Raw genomic sequence first — 18135 nt, 5'->3', positions numbered from 1 at the left:
CCAACGTTCTGAGGAAGAATCCTGGTGCACTCTACACGGCGCAGGACGAGGGCATAATACTGATAACTGCCGAACCCTCACACCTTTCGAGAGGAGTATCTCAGGAGGCAAGCGGCCTTCGCCTCCAACGGTAGGGCCCCCAAGGGGCAGTCCGAAGATCGCAGACCATCGGCCAACCGACGGGTCGACCATCTGGCCCTACAAAATCATCCGCAGCTGGCCCTACCTTCACCATCCCAGTCATCCCTAGAACAGTACAGTGACGAAGGAGCGTTGGGCAAATAGATCATCCTCACCATTACCAGTGGAGGGAGCTCCGGAGGCATAAGACATTCCATCTAGATAATCTATACTTCTTTTTGTGGTCATCACTCTGCCAGAAGAACCTTGATCTGTAATGCTCCAATTTGTGAAGGACTCCTCTAGGGACCTAAAAAAAGATAGCATAAACATTGCCAAGCTAGTTAGAACTGAGTTTATTAAAACCAGTCTTTCCCTAACTGACATATGTTTGCTCTTCCAGCTACTTAACTTTTTCTCAAACTACCCTTCAATGATCCTCTAATCCTTATACTTAACTTCTTATGGTGCATAGGAATTCCTAAATATCTAAAAGGATAGGTTCCCATGCAACAACCAAATAGTTGAGAATACTATTCCTCAAATTCTTTAGCTAGCCCATAACAGAAGAGCTTGCTCTTGTTGAAATTTATCTTAAGACCAGATAATTGTTGAAAAGCACAAAGCAATAATTTCATATTCTTGGCATGTTCTTAAATTATGGTCCATGAAGATGATTGTATCATCCGTATACTGTAAGATGGACAGACAGCCATCAATTAAATACGGTACAATCCCAGAGAATTGACCATTATTCTTAGCTCTGTTTAAAAGAATGCTAGCATGTCAACTACTATATTAAACAAGATGGGAGATAAAGAATCTCCTTGTCTAAGACCTTTCTTAGTCTGAAAATTCTGTCCAACCTGGTCATTCACTTTTATCCCCACATTTCCTCCTTGAACAAAATATCTTATCCATTCACACCAGGTTGGTGAGAAGCCTTTCATTCTTAACACTTGTTGTAGAAAAGGCCACCTAACTTTATCATATGTCTTTTCAAAATCTATTTTTAGGATGACCCCATTTAATTTCTTACAGTGTAGCTCATGTAAAGTCTCATGTAGAATAACTACCCCTTCCATAATATTCCTCTCAGACATAAAAGCAGTTTGCGTTGGACTTATTACCTTTTGCGCTACGCTAGCAATTCTGTTCGTAGCCACTTTGGTAAAATTTTGAAGCTTACATTTAATAGGCAAATAGGCCTATAATTGTTGAACTTGAGTGGCTTCACTGTTTTTAGGCAATAATATTATGGTCCCAAAATTAAGGCTATGTAAAGGTAATAAACCCTTATGGAAATCCACAAACAAAGGCATCAAGTCATCTTTTATCAATTCCCAAAAAGACTGAAAAAACTCAGCTGGGAATCCATCTGGACCTAGTGCTTTGTTGTGTTCCATCTGAAAAATAACATGTCTTGCTTCATTCTCAGTAAACATCCCTGTTAACATTTATTTTTCTATAGCCAAAACCTGGGGAATGTCATCTTGTCTTGACTCATCCATCGAGAAATGATTGCTATCTGGATGTCCAAACAAACCCTTATAGTAAGATGTGATGTGTTTCTTTAGATCCACATCCCCTCGAATTATTTGGCCGTGTTTTTCTATTTGAAAAATTCTTTGTTTTCTATGTTTTCCATTTGCTAACAAATGAAAATATTTGGTATTAGAATCACCTTGAAGTAACTCTTTGACCTTTGCACGTTAGTACCATTTAATCTCCTCTTCTCTCAAAAGATGGGCTAGCTTTTCATGGAGACAATGTTTTAGATTAACTTCATTCGAAGATAACAAAGTGCTTTCTCATTTTTTATCTAGTTCATTAAGCTTATCCAAAGGTTTTTTCTTCTCTTTCTTGTACATCCAACTCACATTTTTTGCCGAATCTCTTAGTTGTTGTCTCAATCTCTATATTTTAGCCTGCCATCTCTCCATAGGGGTGTTACCCCTCATTTCATTTGACTATACTTCAGCTACCATATCAGAAAAACCATCCCGCAGTAACCAACCTAGTTCAAATTTAAACATAGGTTGATTATTAGCTCCTGATGCTTATCCTGTGTTTATTCGCAAAGGCATATGATCAGAAATTTCCCTTGTCAGAGTTTGAACAGTTGAGAGCGGAAATTTATGCTCCCATTCTGTGCTCATTAGAACTCTGTCTAGTTTTTCAAAGGTTAGAACATTTAGAGAATTCATCCATGTGTATTGCCTCCCTGACATAAGCAATTATCTTAAATCTAGCCCACTAATAATAGCATTGAACAAGAAAGGCCATCTATGATCATAATTGTCATTGTTCTTTTCCTATGGACCTCTCAATATATTGAAATCTCCTCCTATTAAAATAGGAAAGGATTCATTTCTACACACATGAACTAGTTCTGTCAAAAAAATGTCTTTAAACTTATGTTGAGCTGGTCCATAGACTACAATCAAAGCTCATTTAAATCTATCTGACTTATTACACAACTGGAATTTGACATAATAATCCCCTTCGGCAATAGCTCCTATATCATAAGTGGCCAAATTGATCCCCAATAAGATACCTCCCGATCCGCCTCTAGGTGCTTTACTATGCCATAGAAATTCTTTTCCACTACAAAGGTTCTTAAGAAACGCTTGTGAGAAATTATCCCTTCCAGTTTTGGATATAGCTATGAAGTCCAATCTTTGCTCCTTGGATAGATCCGAGACATATTTGTGCTTTTTTCGAGTCCTTAAACCCATTGTTGTTCCAAAAAACCCCTTTCATCCTTAACGATGTTTGGTTTTTTCGGAACCAGAACCAACTCGGATTCCATTTAATTTAGAAGGTAATATTTTGGACTTAACCATGACAATATGTTGATCGCATAAATGATCACTGCCCGTGTCCATCACCTCATCCATTAGATCGCCACATATGTGACTTAAGGAGATGATCCAACACCTCCTCATCTTCCAATTCCTTCTCTTCCTTTTCAATCAGATATGATAAATTATCTATTTTGTCAACCACACTTAGACGTAATGCTTCATTCTTTTTAACAGAAGAAATAGAGTGTACAACATGGCTATCTTCTTTGCCCAAAAGAACACCCACACTTGTAAAATTAGAAACCATATGCTCATCAGAAAGGATAAAATAGGCAAATTTTGCGCACCTGTTGTAGCAGTCTCGTGCATGTTGTAACTCAGTCTCGTGCATGTTGTAACTTGCCTTCAGTTTTGAGGCGCGCTCCAACACCTCCTGGTCCGCCTGTCTCTTGCTCCTTCACGAGTACAACGAAGCAGCCTCAGGAATTGCCACAAGCTCTCCCGCAGCAAGCACCGCTGGATACGGCCCAGTGCCAGCCATGCTCGCCCGAGTGCTCATCTCACCGAGTGACTCCATCTCACGCGCATCCACCCGGGCACTAATCATGCCCAGTGACGCCGTCTGAGCCACCTCCGCTCGCTCGCCTGGCATGTTTTGAGGAGGTGTTGGCCCAACGCCAAACACCTCTGGCCGAGCACACATGCCACCTAGCGGCACCGTCAGAGGGATGTCTGACCGGGCCTCATCCGTCTGAGTGCACAGATCGCCCAAAGGCGTCAGCAGAAGCGTGTCCTCCCGAGCCCTTTGCGTGCCCAGAGACACCGTGTGGTCTTCATCCATGATATTGAGACCTTCCATCACTTCTAACTCGTTAACCTTTTTTCCGATTTTAGTTTTGCCATCACCAATGGCAGGACCCTGAGAAGTGGTGCGTGAACCTTCTGGAGCATTAAGGCCGGTTCTAAATGTGCCATATAAGTGTCTTCTCCTTTCTCACCCTTGTCATCCTTATCTTTTGCATTTTCCATAAATAAAGGGGCCGAATTTGCATCATTTTCGTTTGATTCCACTTTGAATTGCAACTCATATAGATAGTCCCCAATAACCACATTAACATACTCTGGAATTAGACTGGGGACAAGGACCGAAACTTGCAAATGAGCTATATCATGCCTTCTTGTAAATTTCATATCTACCATTTATGTGACTCCTAAATGGAACCAACAGACCAAATGATAAGAAAGTCCCTCAGTTCCTTTGACAACCCCCAGGACTGTAGCCAAACCTTTGGCATAATATACTTTACCTCTTCACATGCACCCTCTCCTCAATTACCATCTTAGCATTTTGTGTCTTAGTTTGGATGACACCCCATTCAACCATTCGCTTTAATTCTGCTTTGGATGGGAAGATGGTTTGAAACGAATTATTACCATTTTCTTCCACTACCCACTTCCATCTACCAGGAATCAACCTTTGGAGTTCCGTCATGACATTAGCAACGGACAAGGAACCCTCAATCACCTTGACCAAGGCTATTTTAGATTCATTCTTAGCTTTTTAGCAAGATGAATGCGGTATATTGTAAAACCCAATGCCATCGATGAGTTACATGCTCCTCACTTTCACAGATGTCGCAAAACAAAATTGTGGAACATTCATCTTGCACATGACCTTTTATATAACAGTGGAAACAGTAGGGTTTTGATTTGCCATTACCATTTTTTGTGGTCCCAATGTAGAAGACTCAGGGATGTCTACAGCTAATTGACCTCCACCAGCCGCACCAGTTTTAGCTCCCGAGCCAACTATTGTTGTTGACGCTTCTGCTGCCGGCTTACTTGTGACACCCTCGGTCCCTTCAGGAACCACGGTCGCCAATAACCCAGCAGCAGCCGGTGCCGCGATGTCTAGAATCGTAGGACCAGCACCAACGATTGCTGAGCCCAAAGGATTCGCTGCCGCTAGTACACTCAACTGAGGAGGTACTGAAGCATCTGCTCCCGTGGTAGATGCACCCATGTGCCATAGCATGAGCACCATAAGCACTAGTCGAACCTCCATGGAAAGCACCATTGCGGCCGGCGTATCCGCTGAAGCGACCCCAATGATGACGTAGGTGCCGTCCACCTCCACGACCACTGTAGGGGTAGCGGCCCCCTTGGTACCCGCCACAGTACCCCCTGCCGCCATGATTGGGATGAAAGCCTTGAAACTTCGATTGAAAACCGCCTCGACCAACCAGGCCCGCCTGACCTCTGCCATTGCCCTGAGCCAAGCCATGGATTGGAGCCCCAACACGCTGAGCTCCCTGGTTCACCCCTCCATGCTCCATGCCTACTCTCATGACCTCAGCGTACGATCTCGTTCGTAAAGGAGGCAGAAAGGAATATGACACCTTAGGGTTTTCCCCTCGGCGTCTCCCTATTTTGGAGAAGAGCACAACGAGGCCTAAGGTGGGCTGGAAAGGAATAATGGATCGAACCAAAGGCTTGCAATTCGGAACCAATGGACTGACTTGTTTTAAATTTGAATTTGAAATCTCCTACAAAGACACCCTAGCACCGAAATTTCTGTATCGAGCTCCCCTTCCTGGCGCCGGAGACGAAGGCATCAAGTGACAACAGTGCACAACCGGGCTTGTAGCCTCAAGCGCATCTCCAAACCTGAGAGGCTGTGAGACCCAATTGCCGGCTTTCCTAGATCGATCGACCTTTGCCGGCGCTGGAGATGAAGGCGACGATGATGTGTGCCTGAGCTCGTAGCCTCAAGCACATCACCAAACATGAGAGGCGGTGAGACCCGAGGTGACGGTAGACATTCCCGCCATGGCCTAACACCCACCTTTCGTTGCACAATCGCACCGACGATTCTTCACGGCAGCGCTCCTTCCCTATTTGTCCCTGCATACACAGACAAAGGAGATACCGCAGTAGAAGACGGTGACAACAGATCCGCCTCCGCAGCCATCAGGTCTTCTTTTGTGAACCCCGCCGCCAAGGCCTCCCGGACCAACTCCGGCGAGTCAAACTCATTTTTATCCTCCGAATCAGAGATCCCATCAAGAGCCCAGAATCTCCCTGAGGGATGTTCCACACCATGAGGTTGCCATGGTCTTGTTGAAGAACAAACCACTGCATGGATGGATGAAGAAAGGGCTTCACAACCACGACGAACTGCCTCCATTTGGCACTGGAACGGAGGCATGAAGTTATATCGATCTCCCTTCACAACCAAATGCCCCAAAAACTATCATCCAAGGAGGTGGATGCCTGCGACGGGCGATCGTCTAGCTAGTCTGTGCAGTAGTGGAGTAGTAGAACAGTATGGCACTATTGGGACATGTGTTAGTAGTTGTCAATAGTTGCCAGTAGTATCAGTTGTTTGTTCAGTAGTGTCAGCAATTTTTGTTCAGTAGTGTCAGTATTTTTTGTTAGTAGTGTTAGAAGTTGTTCAGAAGTTCCAAGTCATAGTAAAATTTGTCCAGTAGTTTTTGTGTCAGTACTGTTAGTAGTTGTTAGTAGTTTATTTAGTAGTGTTAGTAGTTTTTGTTCAGTAGCGTCACTAGTTGGTAGTAGTTGTTCAGTAGTTCCAAGTTATAGTAATTTGTTTAGTACTTTTGTTCAGTAGTGTTAGTAGTTTAGTTCAGTAGTTGTTAGTAATTGTTCAGTAGTTTCAAGTCATAGTAAAATTGTTTAGTAGTATCAGTAGTCGTCAATATTCACTAGTCACCAATATTCAATAGAGTCCATAGTCGTTAGTATTTAGTAGTGTATGCGTTTGGGCTAGATATTGATATGTACCCAACTGTTCCTCCACATGTAAAATTTACGAAATGAATCCAAATGCAAACATATTATTACTAGTGTCTAATTTTCTTTTTTCAGTTTGTAAAGATGTTATATGAGCTAGTGCAGGGCTATCTGGGGTAGTAGGGTGCAGGTGCAGCACACGTCTCAATCAAAGAGGCTAAGGGAGCCACAAGCTTTGGTCAGGTCAAAGATAATCTATGAACCTGATTCTGATTGATCCCTTCCTTTTTCTCTAGACCATCTACGAGTACATGAATGAGATCTACTCAAGTGGTTATAGTTTGTGTGTGCGATGAAGAGAAGATGTAGCAGAAAAGTTGGTTCAGTTGTCAAAGAAATGTGATGTGATGGATGGATGACACTACAGATGTGCATTGCAGGATGGTAGCAACTGTATGAATTTGATGCAAGTGAGGGAGTAAGAGCTGGAGGACCAAGCGGAGCAGGTAACCGAGCGAGAGAGGTGTGTCATGGGCCCCGTGTGCCCCCACCCGTCGCCTAACACGTGTCGAAGCCGGTGTGCCCATCAACTAAGGACGGGGACTGTGTCCCACCACGTGGCGGCACCAAGGGAGGGGCCTGCGCGCATCAGTCACGTGATGAGTAGCGCTATAGGGCGGCTTGGCTATCCCCACCCCCAACCGACTCCCTCCCTCCCTCTACTCTTAGGTCCACATCACGCGGGGGAGCTGCAGGCGGGCGGTCGATGCAGAGAGTTGGCCACGCGACCAAGTTGGGATGGGCGGACAGTGAGGGAGCGGATGCGGGCCATGGGTCGTGGCGCGGTGCACGGGTGTAATAGTGTCCCCGTATACATATATACATATATATGTATACATATATACATTTATACATATATATATGTATACATATATACATTTGTACATATATATATGTATACATAAATACATATTCATGTATACATATATACACACATTAGGCTACATATACATACATGCATATGCATACATATATACATATAGATATGTATATATATATATAGGTATATATATATGCGTATATAAATTCCCATATATTATGGGCCCATCTTTGTCCATGTGCTCTCTCTATGTACACACACCAAGCCTAATGGGGATATCATTTTCCCACAAGTCATCCAATGGTAACATATTATTAGAGCTAGGGTTAGGGTTAGGCTTGATCTAATCCACCTCAATCCGAAATTATGTCACCATCTCGTTCTCATCATATTTTCCGTTGCCTCTAATCGTCAGAATAAAAGCAAGCCGCAAATCGCGACCTCTCCTTCCACTCTCATAGAGTTTTTCATTTTGACTTTGACTATGAGTATTTGTCTTCCGCTTTTCACCAGTTTCCTCACCTTCACGGGCACTCTTGCTCAACTCTCATATCATTGCACTCATGCTTAGATTGGTGTTGCTAAATGCAAAAATCGTCATCTTATAGAAACAACACACACTCTTATCATTGCGTCTTTCGTTCTTTCTTATTTTGGCGGCCATGCAATTTCTAAGGCTATTTATTTATTAACTAGCAACCTTCTTCAAAACTGGGTAGCAAGTGTCCTGGTTAGGTTTTTCTTTTACTCCTAGCTATGACCATCTTCTTGTTTTTGGATGAACATGTAATGTTTCTTGCACCTCGCGAGGCAGACTAAGTTGACTGCCAAGTTGGTTGAGTGTTTTTCTGAGCATAAGGGTTATCGTTGTTACCATGCTTTCTCCCATAAGTATTTTTCATGATGTGACCTTTCTTGAGGATCGTTTTTCTTTTTCTTTTACATATTACCTTAACTGGAATTGTGGGAGCATGTGTGGGTGGGATGTAAGGAGAGGGATTATGATTAGGTGGAGGAGCTAAAACCGAATAAAAGGTGGGTGGAGTAGGCATATGAGAAGAAGATGGAACAGGGTTATTACCAGATAAAGGAGGAGGAAGACATAGAAATGAAGTGGACTCTATGGAAGAGGATGAGGGTTGAGTGGAGGGGTTATGCAAGAAGGGACGATCCTCAACAAAAGCTACATGATGAGAAATATGCATATGACGCAAGGAAGGATCATAGCAATGCTAACCCTTATGCTCAGGACTATATCCAAGAAAAACACTTAACTAACTAGGCAGTTAACTTAGTCTGCTCACAAGGGGCAAACACGACATATCACGTACATCCGAAAATCCGAAGATGATCATAGCTAGGAGTACCAAAAAGAGTCACCAGGGCATTTTCCAGCCAACTTTGAAGATGGCTGCCAGTTAATAAGATAAACAGTTGTAGAAATAACTTCTCCTCAGAAATAAGAAGGAGCAAAAGATGCAATTGTGCGAGCAGTCTATAAGATGGCGATGTTTGCAGCCATTCTGAGCATGAGCCCTAGGACATGATAGCTGAGCAAGAGTGCCCTCAGAAGTGAGGAAGTGATTGAAAAGCAGAAGACATGTATTCTCTAGAGTCAAAGCGAAAGACTAATGGCAGTAGAAAACTGAGTATGGATCATACGAGCAAACAATTGATATATAGAACATAACTAGGAGCAATGTTTCATAAAATAAATCCAAGTATATTGACAGTGATCATCAATAGAAATGATATAATAACTATGACCACCTTTTAAAGTAAAAGGTGAAGGACCCCATTCATCGGAATGAATAATATCAAAAGGTCTAGCATAATTGGAAACACTATTGGGATATAGGAGTTTGAGACATTTACCAAGCTTGCAACCCTTACAATAAAAATTGGACTCAATGGACGTATGATCTAAACAACCCTGACGAACCAAAATAGACAGACGAGATCCACAAAAGTGACCAAGATGATAATGCCACTTGACAAAAGATGGAGTGGATAACGATGTTGCAGATGACAAACGAGCAGTGGAGCTGGTGGAAGGAGGAAGAAGCAAAGTGTCCAAAACATAGGCTAGGAGACCCTCTACGACGATGACCAGTCCCAATCATACTCCTGTTTTGAAGATCTTGAATAAAACAAGATGAGGCGTCAAATCCAACAAAACAGTTTTAGTCATTGATTTGACCCACTGAAAAAAGATTCATGGATAACTAAGGTACAAAAGAAACACCAGGTACAAAAAAACAAGTGGAAAGTGCAGGTATGAGTGGTGACAACATGTACCATTAGTTGTCTGAATAGAACCTCCATCAATGACCAGCTTGCAAGCAACCAGCTGAGACTTATCAGATATCACATGAAAATAAGCCCTTGAATCTAGAACCCACGATGGAGACTCACTGTCATGTGAAGCAGCAGCAATAGATATAGAGCCTTGGGAAGGAGCTGCACTACGAGTACGAGCAACACGACGTGCACAGAACTCACCCAACTTCTCTAGATGACAATAATTATCTGGACCATGATCAATCTTCTTACAATGCTCACAAGGAATAGCCTCTGAGGAACACTGAAGCAGGCTTGAGCAAATGAAGACAAGTCTCTTCAGCAATCAAGGTAGACAATACATCTGCAATAGATGGAGTAGTAGGCTTGTTGAGCAGCTGCATACGGATGGACTCAAAGTTTTATTTGAGGCCATGATAAAACTGGTACATAAGAAACTTCTCAATGAACTTGTTATTCTAGTCACAACATCATGAACACTCTCCAATACACTGAGGTACCTTTGAGAGCAACAGTCCTATTAAACGATCAAATGCAGTATATTACTTATCTATGGACAAATCATTCTGTTGAAGGCCATGAAATGAAGTCCTTTCATCAGAGTATGCAAGAGAGCACAACTATTTTGAACATATTGACGTTGCAAATAGTCCTAAGTTTCCTTAGCTGACTTGTGATGCTCAAGACTTAAAATAAAAGATTCCTTCATATTGGTGACAATACTCATCACCCTTCCATCATCATTATGCTAATTCTTGATTTCAGCAGCACTAAAACCATCCTTAGACTTGTCAACAGGTGGATCATTAGTTAGGTGAGGTGTTAGAGCATAACCCCTCAACACTGTTTTCATAGAAAATGTCCACTCTGGATAATTTTGACCATCAAGTTTGATAGGAATGGCAATGGCATTGGGCTGTGTCATATTGGAATGCAAAGGAAACAACTGGTGCAGTAGCAAAAAATAGGAACAGTACAATGGAGATTAACACCCGGAGCAGTAGACAAGCCCTGTAGCATATGGGCAGCATCAACAATTCAAAAAACTCAAGGGACGGTGCGATGACGAGCTCCGTGCGGGAGGAGACTGGCCTCAACGAGCAGTGAGAGGAGTGCCACGATGAGCAGCTTGAGGAGGCCGATCGCAACAGCGGGGAGTACGTTCGCGACAGGTGGCGGAAGGGGGGGGGGGGGGCGCAACGGGCAGCGAGATCCGCGACTATGGAGGTTGCGACGTTGGAGGCTGTGAGATGGACCACAAAGCGCGGACTATGACGGCAGGCAACGACAATTGGAGTGGCGATGGGCGACATAAGTTGCGACGATGGACCGTGACGGTGGGCAACAACGAGAGGCTCGGTGATGGGCAGGCAGAGGGACATGTCTGACCCGATGGCACCGAATGGGCAGCACGATGGTGGAGGATGTGGAAGATGCGATAACGCCAGATGGGCAACAGAAAAACCAGATCAGGATTAGCTAACCACTAACCCTAGTCTCCGATGCCATGTTACCTTAACTGGAATTGTGGGGCATCCATGGACTAGCCTTAATGTATATACTTAACATTACAATTCTTCCTGTCAGCCCTCATATTTTCCTACAGATTCCACTTGCTTTCTACGTTTCCTCCTCTTTCATGTGGTGATGATGCTCCTGTTCCATCTTCTTCCATCACATCTCCTGATCCACCTCCGTCTATCACACCTACTCTTGATCTATCTCCTTCCATCACACCCATTTCTGATCCGGTTTTAGCTCCTCCACCATATATTCCACCTACCACATAATTTTATACATGTAGGTCCACAATTCCTTCTCTTCCTCCGTCAAGTCCTAGCTCTTTGGCCAGTCATGATGCTCTTATTTTTTATGGTACTACTGTTTTTGATGAGGCGACTGTTGTTCGTTGATATAATCTATGCGATTGTCCTACTATTGAGGCTCCTGAGAGGTGGGGTTTTGCATGTGCAAGTGCAGTTGTTGATGAACCATCCACTTATCAGGAGGCATCTAGTGTTCTAGAGTGTAAGTCCGCTATGTTTGAGGAGCTTGTTGTACTTGATCGTATTGTGACTTGTATCTTTTAAGTAGTTTGCAAAATGAAGACTAAGTATGATGGTTCAGTGGAGAGGTATAAAGCATGCCTTGTTGAAGTTTTCAATAGATTCAAGGATGTGACTATGATGAGACATTTGCTCCTATTGCAAACATTACTATAGTGTGTACCTTTATTGCAGTGGTTGCTGTTAAATCTTGGTCTATACCTTAGACGATGCTAAGGATGCCTTTCTTCATGGGGATTACATGAGAAATTTTATATGCAGCCACCACCACATGTTGATGCTCCTTGAAGTCATGTTTGTTGTCTTCTACATGCTTTAGATGATCTCAAACAAGTTCCCCGCATTTGGTTTGAGCGTTTTGTCTCTGTGATAGGGACTGCTGTTTTTTTCACCTAGTGATCATATTCGGCTTTATTTATTCACCTCTCTCCACGTAGATGTACTTTGCTTGTCCTATATGTTGATGTTATGTTAATTATGGGAGATGATATGTTTTGAAATATGTCGAATATATGTATGTGTTTGGTTACGTTAGGACTTGTTGTAGTTAGCGGTATATGGTAGTGTTGGAGTGGGATTCTTGTAACTTGGCCTCCTGAAAAATATGAGGACTGCTGCTATAACCAGCATGACGACATAATGCAACAAGCTTGCAAGGGGGTGCCAGCGGTTCTGCAGGGATTCCAAGCGGCTTGTGTTCAACTGTGGGGAGGAACAGCCGTAGTAAGGCCCTAGGGATGTAGGCTTTGGCTGAATCTTATCAACAATCATTGTGTGTCTGGTGTCATCTATGATCTTGCATGTTTGTCTCGGTAGAGGCATATGGATCTACCTTGTCAACAAACATGCACAACAACAAATTTTTTTCTGTGTAAGGAAGGATGACGTGAATGCTTACATGGATGCCAAATCATCAATGTTTATCAGAGAACTTGATGCTACATCATCTAATGTCGGTTTTGATTATGCTCTGGGAGGGTAAAGTGGACAATCTTGATAGTGGTGGGGGGGGGGGGGTGGGTGTAAGTAGATGGTTTGGCATGGTTGAGGGGTGTCGGTTGCTCGGTTTCTAAAGCAACCCAGCAGTTCTATTTGGTTGGGGGGGGGGGCAACGTAGACTTATTCCAAAGGTGAAATAAGCTAACACACCTCAATTAATCCACACGAATTCCCTTTATCTGTTGCTAACCCTGCTACACCAGTAAGCTAAACAGTATATTAGACTACCGAACACAATTTCTGGTCTAAACTAGGCTGGCTAAGGATTAGGAAATTAACTAATTTTTCTAATCCCTTTGTTATCTGTAGAGAACCTTTACAGTACACCATGATACTAGATGATGGAGAGTATCATTGTTATGATTCAACCGTCCATTTTAGTAGGTATTATTGTAATTATCTTGATACCCTTAGGGGTAATTACGTCATTGACTGACCGGACTTCGGACCTTCGCCATCCATCATCGATTGACCGACGGAGGGTGGAAACCCTAATAAATGAAATGAACAGAATAAGTGAAAGCTTATCCGAAGAATAAACTAACATTTTGATATTCCCTAATTAAACATATAATTTACAAGTTTATCATTGTTTTTTTTTTCAATCCTACCCTTATGATACCCATGATACTCTTTAATGATACCCATAATACTGATGGACGATAGAGTATCATTGGGCTAATCTAAACCACCGGATGAAGAAAATGGACGGCATACACTCATTTAGGTGTACTGTAAAAGTCCTCTATCTGTATTACCTGTAACATAATTTTGTTCTCTTGTGAAACTTCAAATATGCAAAGTGTATTAAAACTTTCTTTTGTGTTGTGATTACTGTTGGCAGATTTCTCCTCTTGTTGGACCTACCAGGAAAATTATGCTTCTGGGACAGGGGCCTTACGAGCATGGGTTCTTTCCATACTGTAAGACTATGTTGTAGTACTGCAGTATGACATGTAATTCCTTTGCATAATGTTAAGTGCTGATAAGATTTCAAATTTTCACAGTGCAGCATAATTTAGGTGTTGTAATCACTGTATGGGTACCGAGTGCCATGGTATGCATTGATTCATGCATTTTTGGTAGGGTGGGGTGGGGGGTTGCCTTTTTCTTTTTGTCTCGTTATCAAGCTGTTCAATAAATTTGTTGCATAGGTATACTTCATGGACACACAAATATGGTATGTCCTTTTTTCCACAATATGTGGTGGATTGAGTGGTGCCTTGAGCGGCTTGGGTGAGGTTGGTATTTTTTTAGCATACTACTTTATGACTGTTTGTACTTCTGGAGTATTGATGCTTTAGTTCACACTACTAATGCTTGCAGAATGTTTACTTTCCCGCAGATCCGGACTCCTCGGATGTTAAGATCTAGATTTCAGGCAATTCCAAAAGCTTTTGTAGAAAATCTTGTGCCTAAACATGATAGTCAACCAAACAGGAGTGAGCGTGAGGTCCTCTTTTGCTAAAATTTGTTAACAATATTTTTCTTCACACTCTTTTTGGTTGACTTGTTAGCTGATTTGTTGTTTTCGTCTAAACTCTTTTCACCAGGATGGAAAAAAAAATCACATTGATGAGTTCTCCGACATATGGAATGCATTTATTATCTCCTTGCGAGATGAAGACTTAATAAGCAATAGGTTACCATCTGGTGTTAGTCTACCCCCTCTTTTTTTAACATACTTCAAATATTGTATTTGAATTTGTTTCCAGAGAGAGAAATTTACTGATGGCTCCGTCATCTACGGCTATGGGTGAGACTACTGTTTTTCAGTGGCCCCCTTTCCTTCTTGCTAGTAAGGTATACTACTTAAATCATGCTATAATTAAACTAAATTTCCTCCCGGAGGCAGTACTGTGTTCCTCATGGCTCTGATATTTCAGATCCCACTTGCACTTGAGATGGCAAAGAGGGCCAAGAAAAATGATGAAGAATTGACAAAGAGAATAAGCGAGGATCCATATACTTATTGTGCTGTAATAGAATGCTACGAGACATTATTAAATATTCTGTACAGCCTTATAAATCAACCGAGTGATAAGAAGTAAGCCATTTTTTCTTTTGTCCTCTCAGCTGATGTTTGGGCTTCTGTTTATACTGGGACAACAAATTTAGCAGATGATTATATGGCTAACTATTTAATTCATATTTGCATATCGTGATGGCTGCAGAGTCATTGATCAAATAAGCGATTGCATTAAACATAGCATACTCCGTCAGTCGGTTGTTAATGACTTCTGTCTGGAAGAACTTCCTCGACTAAGTGCTAAGTTTGATATGTTGCTAGATATATTGGTACTAATAACAAGCATTCTTCTGTTCTCTTGACCAAATATCTTTTCTGCACCACATTTTCATTCTTCTCCAATAATTTATCAATCCATCTCCAGAGGTGGTATCATGAAGGCATGGAGGGACAGATTGCCATTCAGTTACAAGATATAATGGAAATGATCACACATGATATTATAAAGAATGGGCAAGGGTAAGATCTTTGCTGAAATGTGTACCCTCAATAAGAAACTTTTTACAATCATCTTTGTTGCAATCCTGTAGTATTTTGAAGGATGAAACCATACGCAATGAACACTTTGCACATATAAATCTGGACTCAGTAAAGGGTAGAGCATGGAGTGAGAAGGTCATTGTCATTTCTAGAAACTTATTTCAATACTATTTATTATCAACAAGTTTACAAGCATTAGTGTCCTCTAATTTTGTATTGGAGTACTGTTAACAGTGTGCTAGGCTTCAATTGTTGTTGACAACAAAGGAATCTGCAATATATGTACCAACGAACTTCGAAGCTCAGCGCAGGATCACATTCTTTGCAAACTCATTTTTCATGAAAATGCCAAGGGCTCCACAGGTCCGCAGCATGATGTCCTTCAGGTAAGAGACCCAACTCAATCACCCACCCACTGCCCCTTTTCTTTCGTCAACCTGTGTTGGCAAAAGTTTTTGCTTTCTATTTCTTGGCACCTTGTTGTCTAGTTGTTCCCTGTTTTAAACTGTTTTCTAAGGTCAATTATGTGATTCTATTAAATTTTCTTGCCTGATCATACCTCTTTATTATAATTCTTTGATGAAAAGAATATTTGATTAACAGACCTGCTGCTTTTGCACCAGTGTTTTAACTCCATACTTCGCAGAGGAGGTGCTCTTTTCAGAAAAGGATCTGTATAAAAAGAATGAGGATGGAATATCCATATTGTTCTATCTACGGAAAATATATCCAGGTTCTACATGTTATAGATATATATTGTGATATATTGTGTCAGTATAATATCATCATGTTATAAGAGGTTATTTGCATATTACTCATCTGTACATGTATATATACTAACCAATAATCTGCATAAAATACAAGTTACTATTCCTAATATGGTAGTAGAACTAGATTTCTTTTGACTTAACAACTCGTCCCAACCCTAGTCACATGTTGCCGGTTTCTCTCTTTACTATCAACGACTTCTTCTCGCCCGCCCTGCCTGCTCCCACAGTTGGATTCGACCGCCTCCACTTTGCTGATCAACCACCGCCTGGATCCTATCTCCATCTCTACTCTTTCTTCCCCATCGGAGCCAACTCATCGCCAAAGCAGCGTCACTATCCTCGCAGAAGTCGGGGATGCACTGAGCCTCCTCGCCGCTCACCCGCCAGATTCTACAGCTGCTCATGCCATGGTTCGCGGGGAAGCCAGGGACGCCCCTCCCCTCCCCTCTGCCCGCTCACCCTATTCCGCAATTCCCTTGCCGAATTTTCATTCTATCGGGTGGACCGCATCGCCTAGTTTGGTGTCGATCCAAACTGCCTCCGCTTGCCTTCTATGGTGTCAATCTAAACAGCCGCGGCTCACCTTTCGTGAGCCGCTTGACATATTCTATCATCGGATCTTAAAAAAATAAAAATGCAACTACTTCCTCTCTTCTCTGCGCTCTTGCCATCACTCGTCGCTACCCCTTTGCGCTCTTGTCGACGCCACTTCTTTAGGATGGCATCGGGCATCGTTTTAGTTCCTCGATGCTTGGCAATTTTGATGGTGTCAATTGCCGGGATTTTGCATAGCATATGCGCATTCACATGCATGGGCTTCGTCTTTGGGGTGTTCTTTCTGGCAACATTACATGTTTGCCTTCCTCTTTTCTTCCGATAGAGCCTATGAAACCTTTTGCCGACAAAGCAGACAAAGTAGCTACTGAAGAAGTAACTATTGCATATGATAATGCTGTCTTCGCCTACCAGGATGCCTTGGAGTTATACCGAGATCAATTGTCTGATTATGCTTAGTCTATGGATGATGATGCTCGTGGAGTGTCCATTCTGGTTTCTAGTGTCGAGCCCCAATTTTCTTCTGAGATAATTGAGTTCTCTATTACCTTTCAGATGTTGACTCATCTTTGTCAGAACTATGAGTCTTCATAGGATGCTCTCTACTTGTCTGTTGTTCGCCAGGAGCATACTCTTTAGCAAGGTGATGCCATTGTTGATGTGTTCTACGCTCAGATGTCGGCTATGTGGCGTCAGCTGGACTTTCTTTGCGTTGCTGGTTGCCACTCTTGTAAGTGCTATTTGGATTTTCATTACCTCTATGAGTTCTTGTCTCATCTTTGTCCTGAGTTTGAGCAGCATCGTGCTCTGCTGTTCGCACATCATCCTCGTGTCACACTTGTGGAGGCCCTTACAGAGATGCGTTCAGAGGAGACTTGTCTGTGTGGTTCGTGACTGCTGCCACTTCCCTTAGTGATGGTCGCTCATCCTCCTGCAGAGCTGATGTCTTCGTCTACACTGCTGCCTATGCCTCGTGCCACTTCGCCCTCTGCGGCCTCCTCAGGTGGTGGTGGTCGCCCTCGCTGCACCTACTGCAGCAAAGAGTGCCATGTTAAGGCAAACTACTACTGGAAGAAGAAGCATCTTTGATGACCCTCTTTTGCTTCCACCCCTACTACCTCAACTACCTCTTCAACTAACACAGCAGGAGATTGTGACACCACTTCGATGCCTAGTTGCTACCTCTGCCTCCTCATTGATAGGTTCAGTCGGTTCTACTACTTCCTCTTCTGCCACTGAGAGACGACCTTATGAACAATCAGGTACCTCACCTTGTATTCTTGACTCAGAGGCATCTTTTCATATGACTTTTGATTCTTCTAGTTTATCTTTGCTTCATCCTCTTGGTCCTCCTCTTCATGTTGTTACCGTTGAT

At 42.5% G+C, this 18135-nt stretch overlaps 1 protein-coding gene across 1 annotated transcript in view; it reads left to right on the top strand.

Moving 5' to 3' along the window:
• LOC133888354 (callose synthase 7-like) overlaps positions 1 to 18135 on the top strand; it is a 64390-nt gene that overhangs the window by 31354 nt on the left and 14901 nt on the right. Inside the window, exons 18-29 of the mRNA XM_062328561.1 lie at positions 13771 to 13849; positions 13934 to 13983; positions 14081 to 14167; positions 14272 to 14379; positions 14480 to 14568; positions 14642 to 14729; positions 14813 to 14973; positions 15101 to 15224; positions 15320 to 15414; positions 15486 to 15570; positions 15670 to 15821; positions 16059 to 16168. Coding sequence (XP_062184545.1) covers positions 13771 to 13849; positions 13934 to 13983; positions 14081 to 14167; positions 14272 to 14379; positions 14480 to 14568; positions 14642 to 14729; positions 14813 to 14973; positions 15101 to 15224; positions 15320 to 15414; positions 15486 to 15570; positions 15670 to 15821; positions 16059 to 16168 — 1228 coding nt within the window. The remainder of the gene's footprint in view (positions 1 to 13770; positions 13850 to 13933; positions 13984 to 14080; positions 14168 to 14271; positions 14380 to 14479; positions 14569 to 14641; positions 14730 to 14812; positions 14974 to 15100; positions 15225 to 15319; positions 15415 to 15485; positions 15571 to 15669; positions 15822 to 16058; positions 16169 to 18135) is intronic.

The sequence above is a fragment of the Phragmites australis genome, chromosome 13, assembly GCF_958298935.1.
Source record: "Phragmites australis chromosome 13, lpPhrAust1.1, whole genome shotgun sequence".
In the NCBI taxonomy this organism is placed as follows: domain Eukaryota; kingdom Viridiplantae; phylum Streptophyta; class Magnoliopsida; order Poales; family Poaceae; genus Phragmites; species Phragmites australis.
This window is presented reverse-complemented; position numbering and strand designations above follow the sequence as displayed.